The sequence below is a fragment of the Mauremys mutica genome, chromosome 11 (assembly GCF_020497125.1).
Source record: "Mauremys mutica isolate MM-2020 ecotype Southern chromosome 11, ASM2049712v1, whole genome shotgun sequence".
In the NCBI taxonomy this organism is placed as follows: Eukaryota; Metazoa; Chordata; order Testudines; family Geoemydidae; genus Mauremys; species Mauremys mutica.
Window position 1 is genome coordinate 65,499,980 of NC_059082.1, and position 18,866 is coordinate 65,518,845.

Consider the following 18,866-nt stretch of genomic DNA (forward strand, 5'->3'; position numbering starts at 1 on the left):
TTATTTTATGAAGACTATTAATATTCTGCTCATAATTTTCTGTTATTTCTCGTATCTCTGGAGTTGCTGATTTTTCATTTTATATGGTTTTCTATTTAATTTAGTGATATCCTATATTAAAATGGGAAATAGGAAACAAAAGAGGTCAAATTTTGATTTAGAGTGCCAATGAGACATCTTTAAAACTCCTTTAAAGAGTTAACTCAAGCTTTATTAGTACTTCTGCTTTTCCTAGCATAGGTTGACATTTTTAGCATCATCCCTGATTTTCAATGTTACAGAGCAGAGAATTATGAGTCAGATTACTTCGTGTGTCGGGTTATAAACATGAGCCATGAATCCCTGAAATCCTTTGTTGTTTTAGGCAGAATACATTAAACTCTCCCCATTTAGGGTTTAGTCATCCTCTTCATAAGACTTTTGATAAATGAGGTCATTAAAATTAATACAATATTAAAAACTGGTCTCAATAATTATAATGTTTCAACACTATTTCTTCCTAGATTAAACTTTCTATTTGTTTTATCTTTCCATCCAAGAACTTTAACAAACCTTATTTATAGCAGCCCTGAAGCTTTGCAGCTGGTTATAGCCTAAGGCAACCACAATATTCTTGTCTAAACCCTTTATAAAGTAGGTTTAAATTACATAGCATCTTTCTATGGAGAAGTTTCAACATTCTCCATTTTATTCCACACCTTATATTTAAATATGTTGATTGTCTTTTAGTAATCATATTTTTAAAATGTTGTTTCAGTCCTTCCTAATCCTACCAGGTAATTTGTTTGATACTCATTAGCTTTTGCATTAACATATATTCCCACCTACCCATTAACTGAGTCGTTGTATATTGACATGTACTGTGGTGAGGGGTTTTCATGTAAGTAGAGGCAAAAAAAATCTTGCTTATAATAAAACAGATGAAATTTATGGAAAGGGCTTTCTCTAAAAGGTAGTGTAATAAGATGGAAAAGTCTTTTAACCATAATGAGAACGACTGTGAAGCAGCCAAATGAGATCACCATCCCATATGATCCAACCCAGGTTGTGTATTCTGGTACAGGACTTCAAAAGCTTATTCCCACAGACACTAATGCATATGCTTCATTAGTGGACCCATTATGAGAGGTTAAGCATGCACGTAAGTGTTTGCTGGATTGGGATTGTGGTTAGTCCTGTGTAGAAAGCAACTCAGAATAGATGTCTATATGATTGCATTAATACTGAGTCCAAGTGCCATCATTGAAAAGCTCTCTGAAACTTGAGGCACCACAAACTTTTTATTAGCAGAACAAAAATAGAAACAAATTATAACCAAGTCTATACTCTTGCATTGGCACTCTCACTGAAGGACTGTCCAGATATGTGGACTCTCTACTCAGACCCTATGGCACCAGCACTCCCAGCTATCTCCGTGACACCACTGATTTCCTGAGGAAAACTACAGTGCATTGGTGACCTTCCAGAAAACACCATCCTAGCCACCATGGATGTGGAGGCTCTGAACACAAACATCCCACACACAGATGGAATACAAGCTGTCAGGAACAGTATCCCTGATGATGACACAGTACAACTGATTGCTGAGCTCTGTGACTTTATCCTCATGCACAATTATTTCAAATTTGGTGACAATATATACTTCCAGACCAGTGGCACTGTTATGGCCATCTGCATGGCCCCACAATATGCCAACATTTTTATGGCTGACCTGGAACAACGCTTCCTCAGCTCTCCTCCACTCACGTCCCTTCACTACCTACGCTACATTGATGACATCTTCATCATCTGGACCCATGGGAAGGAGACTCTGGAAGAATTCCACCATGATTTCAACAGCTTCCACCCCACCATCAACCTCAGCCTGGAATAATGTATATGGGCGGTCCACTTCCTAAACACCACGGTACAAATAAGTGACAGTCACATTAACACCACCCTATACCAAAAACCCACTGACTGCTATGCCTACCTTCATGCCTCCAGCTTCCATCCCAGACACACCACACGATCCATCGTCTACAGCCAAGCACTGAGGTATAACCGCATTTGCTCCAACCCCTCAGCCAGAGACCAACACCTACAAGATCTTCACCAAACATTCTCAAAATTATGATACCCACACGAGGAAATAAGGAAACAAATCAACAGAGCCAGATGTGTACCCAGAAGCCTCCTGCTGCAAGACAAGCCCAAGAAAGAAACCAACAGAACTCCACTGGCCATCACCTACAGTCCTCAGCTAAAACCTCTCCAACGCACAGGGATGGCTCCAGGCCACAGCACACCAAGCGCGTGCTTGGGACGGCATGCCGTGGGGGGCGCTCTGCCGGGAGGGCAGCAGGCGGCTCTGGTGGACCTCCCGCAGGCGTGCCTGCGGAGGGTCCGCTGGTCCCGCGGCTCTGGTGGACCTCTCGCAGGCGTCCCTGTGGAGGGTCCGCTGGTCCTGCGGCTCTGGTGGAGCATCCGCAGGCACACCTGTGGGAGGTCCACCGGAGCCGCGGGACCAGCGACCGGCAGAGCGCCCCCTGCGGCGTGCCGCCGTGCTTGGGGCGGCGAAATGGCTAGAGCCGTCCCTGCCAACGCATCATCAGTGATCCACAATCCATCCTGGAAAATGATCCCTCACTTTCACAGGCCTTGGGAGGCAGGCCAGTCCTCTCCCACAGACAACCCACCAACCTTAAGCATATTCTCATCAGCAACCACACACTGCACCATAGTAGCTCTAACTCAGGAACCAAACAATGCAACAAACCTCAGTGCCAACTCTGCCCACATATTTACACCAGCGACACCATCACAGGACCTAACCAGATCAGCCACAACATCACCAGTTCATTCACCTGCACGTCCACCAATGTAATATACGCCATCATATGCCAGCAATGCCCCTCTGCTATGTACATCGGCCAAACTGGACAATCCCTACGTAAAAGGATAAATGGACACAAGTCAGATATTAGGAATGGCAATATACAAAAACCTGTAGCAGAACACTTCAATCTCCCTGGACACACAATAGTAGATTTAAAGGTAGCCATCCTACAGCAAAAAAACTTCAGGACCAGACTCCAAAGAGAAACTGCTGAACTTCAGTTCATTTGCAAATTTGACACCATCAGCTCAGGATTAAACAAAGACTGTGAATGGCTAGCCAACTACAAAAGCAGTTTCTCCTCTCTAGGTGTTCATACCTCAACTATTAGAAGAGGGCCTCATCCTCCCTGATTGAACTAACCTCACTATCTCTAGCCTGATTCTTGCCTGCATATTTATACCTGCCTCTGGAAATTTCTACCACATCCGTCTGACAAAGTGGGTATTCACCCACGAAAGCTTATGCTCCAATACTTCTGTTAGTTTATAAGGTGCCACAGGACTCTTTGTCGCTTTTTATAAGTCTAGACTGTTCTTTTAAATCTCTACCACAGGCAGTGGTACAGAGTGAGCTTCTCTACACTAGTTTACCAAATGTTTTAAGACAACATAGATCCACTTTGGGATGAAGAATTAACTTTCTTTTAACTTGCTGCTTCCCTGTTTGTGATAGCTCCTATAATCCTCCTCTCAGCAGAGACCCAATAAACTCCTCTCATGGGCAGCACAAGCTGAAACATGCTGTGAGCTAATTACCTTACATGTGGTATTTCAGAAATTACTGGTACCTAATCTTCGTAAAGCTAATCACTCAGAAAAGACGGCACCCAGCAAATAAACACCACAAGCCTTTATTCTAGAAACAATTAGGAATGACCCTAATCCTATTTAAAAAAATTTGGAGTGCTTTCAAAAACGGAACAGTGTGCGACTGCCTTCACTAATTCTGTAAAGTCCTTGTTTTGTTACTGACGATCCTTTTTGATCCATTTTTGTTTTTCCCTTCTGATCCCCTAAAGCTTGAGTTTTCAAATGCCTTTATAAATCTAAAAAGGTAATGTCAGCTGCATCCAATTTATCAGATACCGCTGGCTTTTAAGTCTGGTCTTTTGAATTTCTTATAAATTTCAAAAAGTTAATTTAAATATTTCAATTCACGCATTCTTTAGTTTTAGAGAGAGTGATAACATTTTCTCTTTCATTTTGAATCTCTCCTCCCTCTCCTTTACTTACGCCCTAAATCTGCTGAAATAGTATTTTAGAAATGATACCACTTCAAACAGTCTAAGTTCTAGTGGATACTGCTTGAGCTGCTTATTATCACAGAAGAAAGCAAAGAGTCTAGATTTTTAGTATAATCACAATACTTTGCAATTATACAGCACCTTTTTTCTTCAAAGCACTTTGCAACATTAATTGAGATCACTTAAATCTGAACTGAATGTGTTGTTTTAGGAATAATTGTGACCTCACTTGACAGTCTATGTAGTTCCAGATGTAAATGTATTTTTAGTAGATATGGGACAAATCACCATAATCTGAATGCCCCCCACTTTAGAAAAGGTTGGCTCCATACACAGACACACAAACTGCAGATCACGCTGACCATTAATTAACATAAATACATCCCAACCCAAAGTTGAATAAAGGAGTGCTCTCTCTTCATTAAAGCAGGTGGCCTATCGCCTGATTCCTGTCCCACACCAGTTTTACACTGACTTTACTGGCGTTACCGTTGATTTACACCAGTATAAGTAAGAGGAGAACTGGCCCTTGAAGTCAGGACTCCAGTTCTATTCTTGACTCTACCATTGACTAGCTCCGTGAACTTGGACAAGTCATATATACTAAAGTTTGTGGAGCCATAAATGCATAGCACCATGTAAATCAGACCACTAATTCAGTTGCCTAATCATAAAAGTGTTAACCTTAAGGCTTAATTACCGCTTGTAAAGTGCTTGAGATCCTACAATGCGTAATGCTACTATAGACCAAAGTAGTTCTTCCATATTTAAGGTTCCAACCAGGTTTCATTTATTTCTGATATTCTTCCCCCTTTCTCCAAAGTAACAAACATTTTAACATATGGTCTTCCAAACTGGTAGGTTAGGTCTGGGGCCATGGTAGAATTTTTCCACCAAAGTTGATGTGAATTGGATGAAGGGTTCATGACCAATGACACCCTAAACTTAGATGGGTTCACCAGAGTTCATGGTCTTCTAACATCCCCCACCCCCTAACACACACACATAATTATTATCCATTACAAAAGGGGTGAAATTAAATGAAGAGGTAAGAAAGAACCTAGTTTACAGGACTCGTCTAACTGAAATCTAGTAGACTGCACCAAAGATTACTGGATCATAATCAAATTGGAAAAGCCAAATTGCATCGCAGGCCTTGACATGCTCAATACAGGGCTGCAAATGATTGCAGGATTCTTAGCTTTCATTGAAACAACAACAAAAAATCGATTTTGAGCAACCAGACACCAGGGCGATTAGAAAAGCACAGCAAGGTGCGCTGCACATCAGAGAGGCTTTGAAAAACAGTTTCATTACTGGCCAGACTTCAGTGTGACAGTTGTGTGTGTAAAAATACCTATTTTAGGATGCATCTCCCGCTGACATTAACGTTGTTCACACTGGCCCATTTGTGGGTGAAACTTATGCTGGTCAGGGGTGTGTTTTTTCACACCCATGAATGACAAAAGTTACTGACAGAAAGGTGCTAGTGTGGACAAAGCCCAACAGATGATAAAGAAAATGAAGCTTCAAACAATGGATAATAACATTAAATTATTGTATAGCACTTTTAATCTGCAGATCTCAAAGCACTTTACAAAAGGCAGTGAGTGTTATCATAATTTTAGATAGGGAAATTAAGGCAGAGATAGATGAAATTTTGTCTTATTTGATACAGTAGGTCAGAGATGAGACTAGAACCCAGCATTTTTTCTACTCTATTGCACTGCAGCTACACTATGATTTGGATAGGTTGTCTGGAAATACAAGGTGTTTAGTCACTTACCCTCCTTGAGTTTTAATTTTTTCTTAATATATGATGACATACAGTATGTTGGGGCCAGAGAAGAAAACTGAGAGTCAGGAAGCCTCTTCTCAGCTCTACTATGTACTCACTGTGTGACAGAAAAACCAGTTGACCTCCTTATTCTTCAGGGCACTTATCTTTAAACTATAGAAAAGAATGCCTGCCTCGTGGAGTATTGTAAAACTTCGGTAATTAATATTTTAAAGGGCAAAGTGGAAAGTAAAAGTGTACCTAATAGCTAACCTAAATCTCCCATGCTGCAGATTAAGCCCGTTACTTCTTATCCTGCAGTGGACACTGAGAACAATTTATCCCCATCCTCTTTATAGCAGCCCTTCACATATTTTAAAACTATTAGGTGCCTGGTGTGTTCTTTTCTCAAGACTAAACATGCCCAGGTTGTTGTTTTTTTTAACATTTCCTTGTAGATCAGGTTTTCTAAATCTTTTATCATTTTTGTTCCTTCTCCTCTGGATTGTCTCCAATTTGTCCACAGCTTTCTTAAAGTATGGTGCCCAAAACTGGACACAATATTCCAGCAAAGGCAAAGGCCTCACCAGTGCTGATTAGAGCAGTACAGTTACCTCTTGTGGCTTTCATACAACAGTGCTGTTAATGCACCCCAGAATGATATTAGCCTTTTTCACAGCTGCATCACATTGTTGACTCGTATTCAGTTTCTGAGCCATTATAACCTTCAGATCCTTTTCAGCAGTACTATCACCTGGCCAGCTATTTCCCATTATGTAGTTGTGCATTTGACTTTTCCTTCCTAAGTGTAATACTTAGCACTTGTATTTATTGAATTTCATCTTGTTGATTTCAGACTAATTCTCCAATTTATGAAGGTCATGTTGAATTCTGATCATGTCCTCCAAAGTGCTTGCAGCTCCTCTTAACTTGGTCCCAGCTTATAAGCAAATTCTCCATTCCATTATCCAAGTCATTAATGAATAGTACTGGACCCAGGACAGACAACTGTGGGATCCCACTAGATACATCCTCCTATTTTGACAGCGAACCATTGATAACTACTCTTTATTATAGTCTTTCAACCAGTTTTGCAACCACCTTCTAGTAGTTTCATCTAGACCACATTTCCACAGTCTGTTCATGAGAATGTCAAAAACCTTACTAAAATCAAGATATCACATCTATATCTTCCCCCGTCTATTGGCCAGTATCCCTGTCAAAGAAGGAAATTAGGCTGGGTTAGCATGATAGAATATGTCTAACTTATCCAAATATTCTTTAACTTGTTCTTTCCCTATCCTGTCTTGTATTCTTTCCCCCTTTTTAATATTAATCATGTTAAGTATCTGGTCACCGTTATTCTTTTCAGTGAAGACTAAAGCAAAATAAGCAATCAGCACCTTTAGGCTTGTTGATGCCATCAGTTATTAGTCTTCCTTTCCTGCTAAGTAGTTGACCTACAGTTTCCTTTGTCTTTTTTTTTTTTGCTTCTAATGTACTTATAAAATCTCTTATTGAATCATAGAATTGTAGAATGGTGTGGGGGGGACCTTGAGAGGGCATCTAGTCCAGCCCCCTGCACTCATGGCAGGACTAAGTATTATCTAGACCATTCCTGACAGGTGTTTGTCTAACCTGCTCTTAAAAATCTCCAATTATGGAGATTCCACAACCTCCCTAGGGAATTTATATCAGTGCTTAACCATCCTGACAGTTAGGAAGTTTTTCCTAATGTCCTACCTAAACCGCCCTTGCTGCAATTTAAGCCCATTGCTTCTTGTCCTATTCTCAGAGGTTAAGCAGAACAATTTTTCTCCCTCCTCTTTATAACAACTTTTTATGTGTTTGAAAACTGTTATCATGTTCCCCCTCAGTCTTTGCCTTTTACATCCCCCTTTGTGTCTTAGCCTTTCTGATTTTGTGCCTATATGCTTGTACTATTCTTTTGTACTCCTCCTTAGCAATTACCCCATGTTTCCACTTTTTTGTAGGATTCCTTTTTGATTTTCAGATCATTAAACAGCTCCTGATGGAGCCATATTGGTCTCTTACTATTCTTCCTATCTTTCCTGTGCATTAGGATAGTTTGCTATTGTGCTTTTAATATTGTCTCTTTGAGAAACTACCAGTTCTCAACTCCCTTTTCCCTTAGATTTTCTTCCCATGAGATCTTACCTACAAGTTCTCAGAGTTTGTTAAAATCTGCTTTTTTGAAGTCCATTGTCTTTATTGTGATGCTCTCACTCCTTCCTTTCTGTAGAATAATGGCATTTATCATTTCATGATCGCTTTCACCCAGATTGCCTTCTACCATGAGACATGAGATTTGCAACCAATTCTTCCCTATTAGTCAGAATCAAGTCTAAAATGGCTGCTACCCTGATTACTTCCTACCAGTGGTGCTGGAAAAATTTATACAGTGAGGGTGCTGATAGCCATTGAACCAAATTGTAAACCCTGTATACGATGGAAGCCACTTCAAGCCAGGGGATGCTGCATCATCCCCAGCACTCCTAGTCCCAGCACCTATGCTTCCTCCATCTTCTGAAACAAGAAGTTGTTTCCAATACCTTCCAAGAGCTTATTGGACTTCTTGTGTTTTGCTGTACTACTTTTCCAATAGATGTATGGGTAGTTAAAGTCCTCTATTAGTACCAGATGTTGTGTTTCAGGTATTTGTATTTGTTCTAGAAATGCCTCATTCACCTTCTCCTGATTTGGTAGACTTCTACCATCACTCCTGATTTTTTCTCATTTTATCTTCACCCAGAGACTTTCAACTCCTTCTGGACTTCAGAACAAGTATATATTTTTGATGTACAATGCAACACCACCTCCCTTTGTATCCTGCCTGTCTTCCTGAACAATCTATAGCCCTCTATATTCCAGTCAGGAGATTTATCCCAACAAATCTCTGTGATGCCAATTAAGTCATAATTTAGCTTATGTACTATTACTTGTTTATTCCCAAAACTCTTGCATTTATGAATAGACATCTAAGATGATGAGGAGATTCCCCCACTGTTTTCCCTCTGTTGCTCCGATGATGCTGTAGTGATTTTTCCATTCTTCCCCTCTCTCCAAAACATCTAGCCCTCTATTAGTCATTTTTTTTTATACCTACCTGTGGGCTTTTGTCACCTGCCCCTTTTAACATCGTTTAAAGGCCTCCTCACTAGATAAGCAAGTTGGAGTGCAAACATACTCTTCCCTTTCTTGGGCAGGTGGACCAGTTTTCTTCCCAGCAGTCCTCCTTCCCAGAGTAGCATCCTATGGTCAAAGAAGCCAAAGCCCTCCCTTTATAACAGGTGACAAGCTAAAACTTGCATTTATGCAACATTTCTAGTTACTCTGGACCTTTTAATATTACTAGAGGTAAAACCTTAATTGGTTTTCCTGTTATCTGTTAACACTAGACATTTCTGAGACACCTCATCATGAAAAGACTATTTAGGTCACTTCATAAACAGCAGAGCAGATTTGTCTTTTGAACAATTTTTTTTTTACTTTTAGAAAGGAAAGACCATTTTAAAATACTGTCATCCAATTGGCTAAAATGAATGACACTTGCTTGTCTAGTCAGAATTAGCACCCTGAAGACAGATATCACAATGCAGTGTTCCCACCAAAACACCCTAATAGTGGTATGAACTGCAGTAATTCTTATCCTACATGCTCTAAATTAAATTTTGCTGTGGATCAACAGACCAAAACTCCGCCCCCCCTTTTAAAAAATCCATTAAAGGAATAAATGAGATTGATAGTATGAGAATGATTTTTAGTCTGATAAGAAAGCACTTTAAAATAAAATGCAATGCAGGGCAACAGTATTTTTGCAGAATTATATCATGGGTCACAGAGATTCTCTTATCTCACAGCAATCTCATTTTAAATAGTCTGGCAGCATCTGACTTTTATTCACTCCTTGAGATACTGCAGAGTTTATACTGCCAGATGGAGCCATGTAAATTATTCTATCCAATACTGGAAACACCTCAGGTAGGTGAAGCAGAGGCTGCTGGGTAAGGGCCAGAAACCTCTCCCCAAGACCACTTGGCCTAGGAGGAAGGGGTGATGGTCTCTTACAGCCTAGAGTTCCTGCAGGAAATAAGAGCAACAGAGCAGGAGTATGGTGCATGGGCCAAAGAGCAACTGGCCCACTCCAGGGAAATGGGAGTTGGGCCCACAAGTGCAGAGCATCCAAATGGAGTTTCTAGCTCCTTGTATGCTGTGGTTGAATCACTGGGGGAGTCTGCAAGAGCACAGACTTTGTTAGCTGGACCAACAGTCAATTCCTACCCAGAACCAAAACTTGTATCCTTTACCTAACATGGCACCCACTCTTGAGTCCACCTAAGGCTCTGGGGGTGGCACTGCCACCTTCCTGTAGATTGCTGGCCTGTCTACCCACCCCATAAAGGATTAAACACTACATCAAGAGTCTCTTTAGACCCTTTCTGCAGGAGGCAGTTTATTATTCAAACACAGAACTGCCATGGTAACATAAACAAAGCTATTCCACGAGGTTGCAGGGACCCAGAAGACTTTCCCCTTGCATCTCTTCTCCTACCCCTGCTCCAAGTCCTGCCACAGGCACCAACTTGCGTCCATAGCATCTCTCTCCCCTCTGACCCTTTCAGCTTTTATAGGAATCACTTGACTCCTTCCCAGCTGGGTCTGATAATTCCCTCTTCCAGGCCCAAATGCCTATTCTTAAAGGGACTCTGCCTCTGAACAGGACTGTCCATTAAAGGTACAGACCACCCTGTTACATTCTCAGTAGCCTTTCCCACTTGTAGAGATGAAACCTTCCCACAGCCCATCACCTCCACAAAGTATGTGTGGCCACACCAGAAGTAGGGGAGAACCTACAGCTGTCTCTGTTTTTCCTCCAAGACATAGTCATTCACAACTGGGTACCTGGGGAGACCTTGCAGTGCACCACTAGGGGGACAGTCAGAAAATCATGATGTTACAAATGAGCTCCCCTCACCTATCAGTAAACCTTATAATTTAAACTTACATCTGTGCAGTCCTCCCTCTGCCGCATACATGTTGATTGTTTTTTGCAGTCCAACACTTTGCAATATCAGTAGAGAATAGTGTTTTGTTCCTTCACACCTTTGCTTGTATCTTCTTGAATTTAACCTACTTTCCTCCCTCACCAGGTATCTTTGTCACATCCCCACAAGCAGCATTTGCAGCATGAGTAGGAATGCAGCCTACTGCTCATACATGAAGATATGGCCTCTGCGTGGCCTGACTTTTCAGTGCTGAAACTACTGATGTGCTCCAGCCTATAGTTCAAAGGCCTCAGTAAAGTACCTAACCTCATGGATATGCCAACAATACCCCCAAAGATGTGTGTTCTACTCCCTCGTGACAGGACCATCTTTCCTCTTTCAGGTGCATTTTTGAAATTCCATGGTCCCATAAATTCACCCTACCTGCCAAATAGCTTTTTATTTAGGTGTCTCTAGCTATGAAAATTTCAGTCTTAAAGTCAAACATAATGTGTACAGAATATTTTATAGATAAATACTTTTGCACTGGCTTATGCAATGCCATCCTTAATTCTCTCTCTCTCTTTCAATACAGATACAATGGTGTGGATAATTTGCCAGAGATTAAATTTAATCCAGCTGTTCTGAAATTTTTCATTTATTTTTGAAGATTAATATATTTTGTACTAGCACCCAATCTCATGAATATGGAGATTGTGAAACCAAATCTTGCCAAAACCTCCCATTCTACTGCAAGAATAGTTCTCAAGTAAATCAGGTTTCCTCTTGAATTTACAGTAACCTGTAATTTACACAAGACATTGACATTTCCCTTAAAGGCTTGGGCTCTCCCATTGTTTTGCATTTTCTGAACTATGTAAAAAAAATAGAGGTTTATTTCTCACTTTGCAAATAAAATAAAATGGTTTGTCAATACGTGAATTCATTTAGGACAAGGAATTGCCAAATAAGTTAGACCTGGTACACTGGTGAAGTGCCATAGTTTTATTTTAGATTTGTACAAATGGCAAGATATGGTGTTTATCCGTATTCTCTATATGCCCTTGGCAGAACTTAAAATACATCACAATTACTATGCTAAATGCGCAGCAATGCAATTCAATATAAACCACCACCAGAAAGCCAGGCAATTTAAAATATCAATTCCTCTTCCTCTTTCACCACTTCCCTATCCTTACTCTTCTAACTTGGCCCTCTCTCCACAATTTCAGGTGTTGGTGAAAAAGTGCTTTGGAGACTGGAGATCATCAGATTCAGGCTGTTTGGAACTGAATGGGATGAAATTCCAAAACTGCAGGTCCCTTCCAGAGAGGGTTGTATCAGCAGACCCTTCATATTTACAACAGTGTTGTCTTGCTGGAGCACCTTTGCTGATCTGCTCTGTGGTAATATGGGACAAAGAGAGAGATGGTCTCTTTTGGGTAGGTAGATAATTGCATCTTATTGTGAGGACTGGTGGCAATATGCAAATATTTTGTTCTCTGGCTTTGCAACAGTTGTTAACTAACAAACACTTCCCAGGAGAAAGAAGAATCCAATTTCATTGGGAATGATCATGTTTGTGTAAGGGGACTGTCCCCTTACTAACATTCAGTGCAGGTGTTTTGGTTGGCTAGCTCCCACTACTAAAAGAAAGGGGAAGGGTCAATGAGAAATCAGGACCCTGAGACTGACAGTCCCCAGGAACAATGGGACGAGGCTAATGCTCCAGGTCAGCCTGATTGACAGAGTGGGAAAGCTAATCAAGGAATCAGGAGGCCAGGGTGGGTCCCATCCTCCCTGTGAGTTGGAATTGCCTAGGTCAGATAAAGTGGGGCCGAGCTAAGGAGAGAGCAGGGGTCCAAGCTGAGCTGGGAGCAGAGCTGCAGCAACCAGAGCCAGAGGGGCCAGAAAAGCAGCCCAGGTAGCTGGAGGCAGAGCAGCAGCAGCCGTTCTGAGGCAGAGTGGAGCTGGAACTGGAGCTGGGTGCAGTGAACAGCTGGGCAGAGCGAGGGGAACCCTGGGCAGTGAGCCCAGCACAGGGGGACGCCTCAGTCAAGAGGCCCTGCAGGCCAGACTTGGAGGGGGATTGTAACCCTGACAGGGCGGGGGCGACACTGGGAAAAAGGGTCCTGCCACTTAGAGCCTGAGAGCATGTGGCCACCGCCAGAGCAAGTGTCCAACCCACAGCATCCCTGAAGCACAGCCAAAGCCTGAGAAGGAGGCCTGGGACCTACAGGGAACAGACTGTGAACTGCCCTGACGTTCCAGAGACACCATTTGTAGTGTTCCCTGCCACAGAGCGGGGTGATGTGTTTTCCTTTAACCTTTCCCATTTTTCCTTATTCCTTTTTAAACTAATTGCTGACTAAATAAATTGTATTTGCTTTAAATCATATGTAATGATCAGTGGGTCAGAGAGGTGCCCAGTGCAGAGAGAGTACCCCGGAATGGGGACACCCTAGCCCCTGTCCTAGGTGACCACAGCAGGGTTGGGGGTCGAGCCCCCCAGGAATCCTGGGCCCAGCCTTGTTGGAGTTACAAGGACTCTGCCAGACAGGAGAGAGCAAGGGGAGTCCTTGAGGACAGGGAGGCCTCTGGGTAAAGGAAGTGGGAACGAGGACTCAGATCCTTCCGCTAGACCATTTCCCCAGGGTAGTGCATAAGCCAGGAAAGTTCCCCACAATAGCGGGACCATTCCCTCGCTTACGTTTGGTAAGTCATCCTATAGTTTTACTACAGCAGAGTCCTGTGGCATCTTATAGACTAACAGACGAATTGGAGCATGAGCTTTCGTGGGTGAATACATCCGACGAAGTGGGTATTCACCCATGAAAGCTCATGCTCCAATATGTCTGTTAGTCTATAAGGTGCCACAGGACTCTTTGCTGCTTTTACAGATCCAGACTAACACATCTACCCCTCTGATACTTATAGTTTTACTGTGTCCATGAACTGGCTGAGCCCACCCTGTATGATCAGAAGAGTCAGTTAAGCTGAAGGCAATTTTACCTAATTTCTGAGAGCGAAGGCTTGATTTAGCCCTTGCTGGCAAAGGGAAGTGTAAATTTCATCTTCCTGTGCCATTGGGATTTTCTCCATCTCAGGAGAGATTTGCACCATCCCTCTCCTTCCCAGGCACTGCTATGGGAAGAGGATACTAAGTTGTAATTGAGACTACTTAGGAGCTGTACCAGAAGGCTACATGCAATGTTCTGACTAGAGCTGAGTGAGTGATTGATTTTTCAGTTGAGTGGCTGAATTGAAAAAAAAAAAAGGTTTTTTTTCCAAACCCAAATGTAATATTTTGGGTTTTCTTGTTAATATGTAAAACCAAACCATTTTTTGTTTGTGTCGAACTAAACATTGTGAATGTGGATTCAAAATGACATTTTCCAAATGTTTGTTTTCGGGTTTTGTTTTTTTTTTGCCAAAACTGTTCACCAAATTCAGCCCAAATTCAGTGCCCTGAAAAATGCATTTTTGTCCAGTAATAAGTTTGCAAAAGAAAATAGGCCCAGCTCTAGTTCTGACTTAACTCATGGCCAGCTATTATGTCCATGCCCCCTCCCCTAGCCAGAACTGCCTGCTTTTGGAGCTGCTTCTTCTAGGCCCACCATTACAGACAGGGAATTCCAGCTGTGCAAAAAAAAGCTACTGTCTTTTCTCTCAACATGCCATTTACCCTGAGTTCAGGGGCAGATACCAAAACACTCCTGGGCCAAATCTGGCCTAGAAACTGCATTTGAACAGAGTTCTCTGATCCTACTAGAAAAAAAAATCAAGAAAACATTTTTCCTATGCCCGAGTCTCTGTGACTCTGGTAGGCAATGGCTGGTACATAATTTCTTCTCTTCCTTTGCAATTTCCCCAGTTCCTGGGAAGTGTCTCTGTTTTATCATTTGGACTCTTGTAATTATATCCCACTTTTAAAGGGAGAAATTAGGAGTTAAATAAAGACACAAAAGTTTAGTTAGTCATCACTGTTAGAGCTTATTCCAAAGCAATAATGCAATAGCAGACTCTTACTTCAAGCTCACTTATTTCCTGTTTTCCCTTCACTCTTGATTTTTACAGTGGAAAATTCTCAAAAGTCCTTAAATGATTTAGAAGCCTAAGTCCCATTTTCAAATGTACCTTAGCTTAACTGATTTGGTGCTTTTGAAAAATGGACTTAGGTGGCTTTGAGAATGTTTTACACCATGTCTAGTTCTTTTTTCCCAAACGTGAGATAACCAGTGATTCTCTTTTCAGGTGTAACACTTTTTTTTGTCATTGGTGCCTTAAACCAGCATATGATAGATTGCCAAGAATATTTATAAATATATTTCGCCAAAACAATGGATTCTCAACTACAGAGAACTCGTTTTAAAATACTGTGTTTTCTGTTTACCATAGTCATTCTCTCATGTCCTACCCTGGATCCCTGTAATTTTACAGTGGAAACAGCAGCATGTCATGTCACTTAATGAAAGGGTTTAAAAAGATCTCAGTAGCATATGTCATATGCACAGCAGTTATCAAGTTCTTCCAACAAACATGAAGCAGATCAGTGGATTAGAATTGACTATTGGGTTATTGCTATAAATTTGCTCTTTTCTAATTTCTGAGTACACTCTAATTGCTACTATTGTACTGTAAATAGATTATAGATGTCAAAATGTAATTTACAGGGCCATTCTTTCATTATTAATGCTTTATACTATATTTCCAATGGCCTAATCTTATAATTTAGCTTATATATGTCATGTTCTTGTTGTTTGTTACTCTAAAATATCCAGAAGTGTTCTAGATGCTTTATGATACAGATGAAAAAACTTGCTGTCTTCTCCAAAGAGCTTTAAGACTCATTTAAGATATAACCCAAAAGAGGTATGAAAGGAAGGAGTAGGGACAGGAGGAATGAGTGAGGTATGGTGAAGGTTGCAGCAATGAGATCACACAATAACTCAAGTGAAAAGCACATTATGGGAGAACAATATTGTTATGTTATTAACAATAAAAATATAATTATCAGCTCACGTACAGGTAGCATGTGAAAAGTGAATTTTTAGAAGGGAAATGAATGAGAAGTGATCAGTCGCATGGTGGAGCAGATCTGGGAGGGCATGTAGGGTGGGATTCGTAAGGGGGACTTAAGTGCCGAACGGCTACTTCAAATGCCTAACTACAACATTTAAGGGCCACTAGCATTCACAAAACCCCTGCTCAGTTGCCACCTAACCCTGTAGGTGCCTACATTCCAGTACTAAAGCCCCCCCTCCCAGGGAATTTCAGTGGCTGGGCATGTGCTCAGCCACCTGAGACCTGAGACTGCCCATCAGGCAGCTGAGCTCCAAGCTCTCCTGCCTGAGCCCCAGCAGAGTTCAGACTAGACATTCTCCTGCTTATCATGCCTTTTTAGTCCCAATGCAGTAGTCCCAATCCTTAGAGCACACCTAAACCCACACAAAATATGATGATGGTGGTGCCAGCGCTGCTCCCTCCTCCCCTGCCCCCAGATTCCTTATCCCAGTGGTTAGAGCACTCACTAAGGATATGGGAGATCCTGGGTTCAAATCCTCCCTCTGCTGATGTGGCATAGGGATCCCCAGTCCTGGGTTTACAGTAGCACCATGGAGCCGGGCCCATGCTCATAAGGGGCCCCGGCCTGCTCCGCTTGCACTGAGCCCCAAGACCCCACTGGCTCCCCCCACCTACCACTTGCTCCTCTCGGCCTGCCCGCCAGGTAGCTGAGGTCATCTCTCTGCCCCCTGGCTGAATCCCAATTCACCTCTCTTCCCCCTGGCTGGAGTCCAATACACCTCTAGCTCCAGGCAGTCTCTGCTTAGTCCAAACCCATCTCCTTGTTTTTTTTCCTACTGGCAAGCTTAGGTGGGTCCCCCCTCATCATGCTGGCTTTTCTGAATCCTGTTTTTAGGCCTCTAACACACCCCATGCATTGTACAGGGAGCTGGGGCACCTAAATCAGGGTTGTGAATTCCACTGGGCAGCAAGACTCCTAAAGTTAAGCTGAGCCTTGCAGCATCAAAGTCCTCCTTATGCATCCCATTCTCAAAGCATGGAGGCCGGTATGGAGAAAGTCAGAGAGAGCAATGTGCGGGTTGGAGTAATACAAAGATTTGTATGTCAGAGACACCAGAGAGGAGGAAATCTGATCAGAGATGATCCAGGGATAAACTGTCGTGTTCACTGTCTGGAGTGAGAAAAAAGATCTGGACTTTTGAAACGTGTCCGAGGAAATGGTGACATTTAGACATTAGTTCAGCAAAGTACTCAAGCATATGTCACGTCCATCCAAAATACTAAAGCACATGCTTAAAATAAACATATGCTTACATGCTTTGTTGAATAGGGATGAGCTTAAGTTTGTGAATTGGCTCTCCAGCCATAGCCTGAATTAATGGGGAGATGAGTAGCAAGGATTCTAAGATCATCCCCAGATTATGAGCCTTGCCGACAGTGGTGGTCTCAGCAATAAGAGAGGATGGGCTTGAAAGGCTAGAGAGGGTTTAGTAGGAAAAACATAGAGCTCAGTTTTTAGCTGTGTGTTTGTTGGTGGTAAGATACCTGATGCAATGGGGTAGATTACCTTTGGGCTGGAGAACATGTGGCCAAGCCAACCCTGATTACAGAACAAGCTCCACGAGGGGAATTAGGCAATTACCTATAAAGAGCCGGAAGTAGCTGCAGGAAGTGGGAAGCTTAGGAGGCTATATTGAGGGGAATGGGAGTTTCATTAAATCTTTGCATCTGCTTAGAATCGATCAATGTCCAGAAGACTGTTCTGAAAAACAATGCACGATTCTGGTAGCCACTCAGTCACAATAATGGGATATCTTCAAGGAAAAGGCACTAATTTCCAATTGACAAATTTCTAATATTAAGCTTTATCCTTAAACTCAAATCTCTCTCTTACTTCACTGGTTCTTGTTGATAAAATCCAGTCAGCCTGGAGGGGATTTATAATTCTGGTAATTGCACCAGATGATTAGTACCTACAGAAGCAATCACTTACAGTACATCACCTGCAGATTGATGAACAATTTATTATCAAGAGCTTAATTGCTTGTAATATATAATACATCCTTGTAGTAGAGAGACACATAGCTAGCTAACTTGTACACATTTATAAATATATGCCATTTAAATTAGGAAAGAGTGAATGTTACGGGTTCAGTGCAGATAAGACTCTGCAGAGCTGGCAGTTAGAGTACTTCTACAAATTCTATCTGATCCCCTTTGGTCTAGAATCAGGCTGTACAGCTCATGAAATTGGGTTTTCTCACAAGACTTTTAGAAGTCCTGGTCTTCAGCCTAAAATACCATTAACATTGTATTCCTCCATTGTCAGTGCTTGTTTAACCCAAGAAGTAGAAATTAAATATGTGAATATATATAAATGTTTAGACCTGGAAGAAGATATGCCAGATTTGTTTCAGCTAGAATTTGGAGTGAAGATTGGTTTAGATTGATTCTTACTTGAACTTAATCAGCTGATGACCTGTTACCCTTAGGGGCCATGTCTCTCCTTCCTAAGCCGGGGTTTGTGGGACCTGGGCTTATGGACTTGAGCATCCACAGTGCATTGTGTAAACCTGGGTTTACAATTGCTGGACCCAGGTCTCACAGCTGTGCTAACGTGTCCATGCTACACTACACAGACCTAACTCTGGTCTGCAGCTTTACCTGTGTCCACACTGCAAAATGAACAGGGCTTGGACCTGAGTCACAGTGGGACTTGGTGTCTGACCCACGCCCCCCAGTGGGGTCTTAGGATCTTGGTCTGAGTGCTTGTTGACTCAAATCAGAATGATGGAAGTGGGGCCTCAGTTCAAACCTAAGTCAGAGCTCAGGCTTAGTGTGCTGTGTAGACATATCCTGATAGGCTCTTACCAGAAAGACAGAAATGGCCACTTCCTCAGGTGAGAGGATAGGTGCCAAAAAGATACCTGCAGT

General features: G+C 42.0%; 1 protein-coding gene across 2 annotated transcripts in view; it reads left to right on the forward strand.

Moving 5' to 3' along the window:
• Nucleotides 1–18,866, forward strand: part of LOC123343644 — an 82,483-nt gene that overhangs the window by 12,149 nt on the left and 51,468 nt on the right. For both annotated transcript variants that reach the window (XM_044978868.1, XR_006572300.1), the window contains exons 2-3: nt 11,073–11,310; nt 12,140–12,349. In XM_044978868.1, the coding sequence (XP_044834803.1) occupies nt 11,238–11,310; nt 12,140–12,349 (283 nt within the window). In that variant the 5' untranslated portion in view covers nt 11,073–11,237. The remainder of the gene's footprint in view (nt 1–11,072; nt 11,311–12,139; nt 12,350–18,866) is intronic.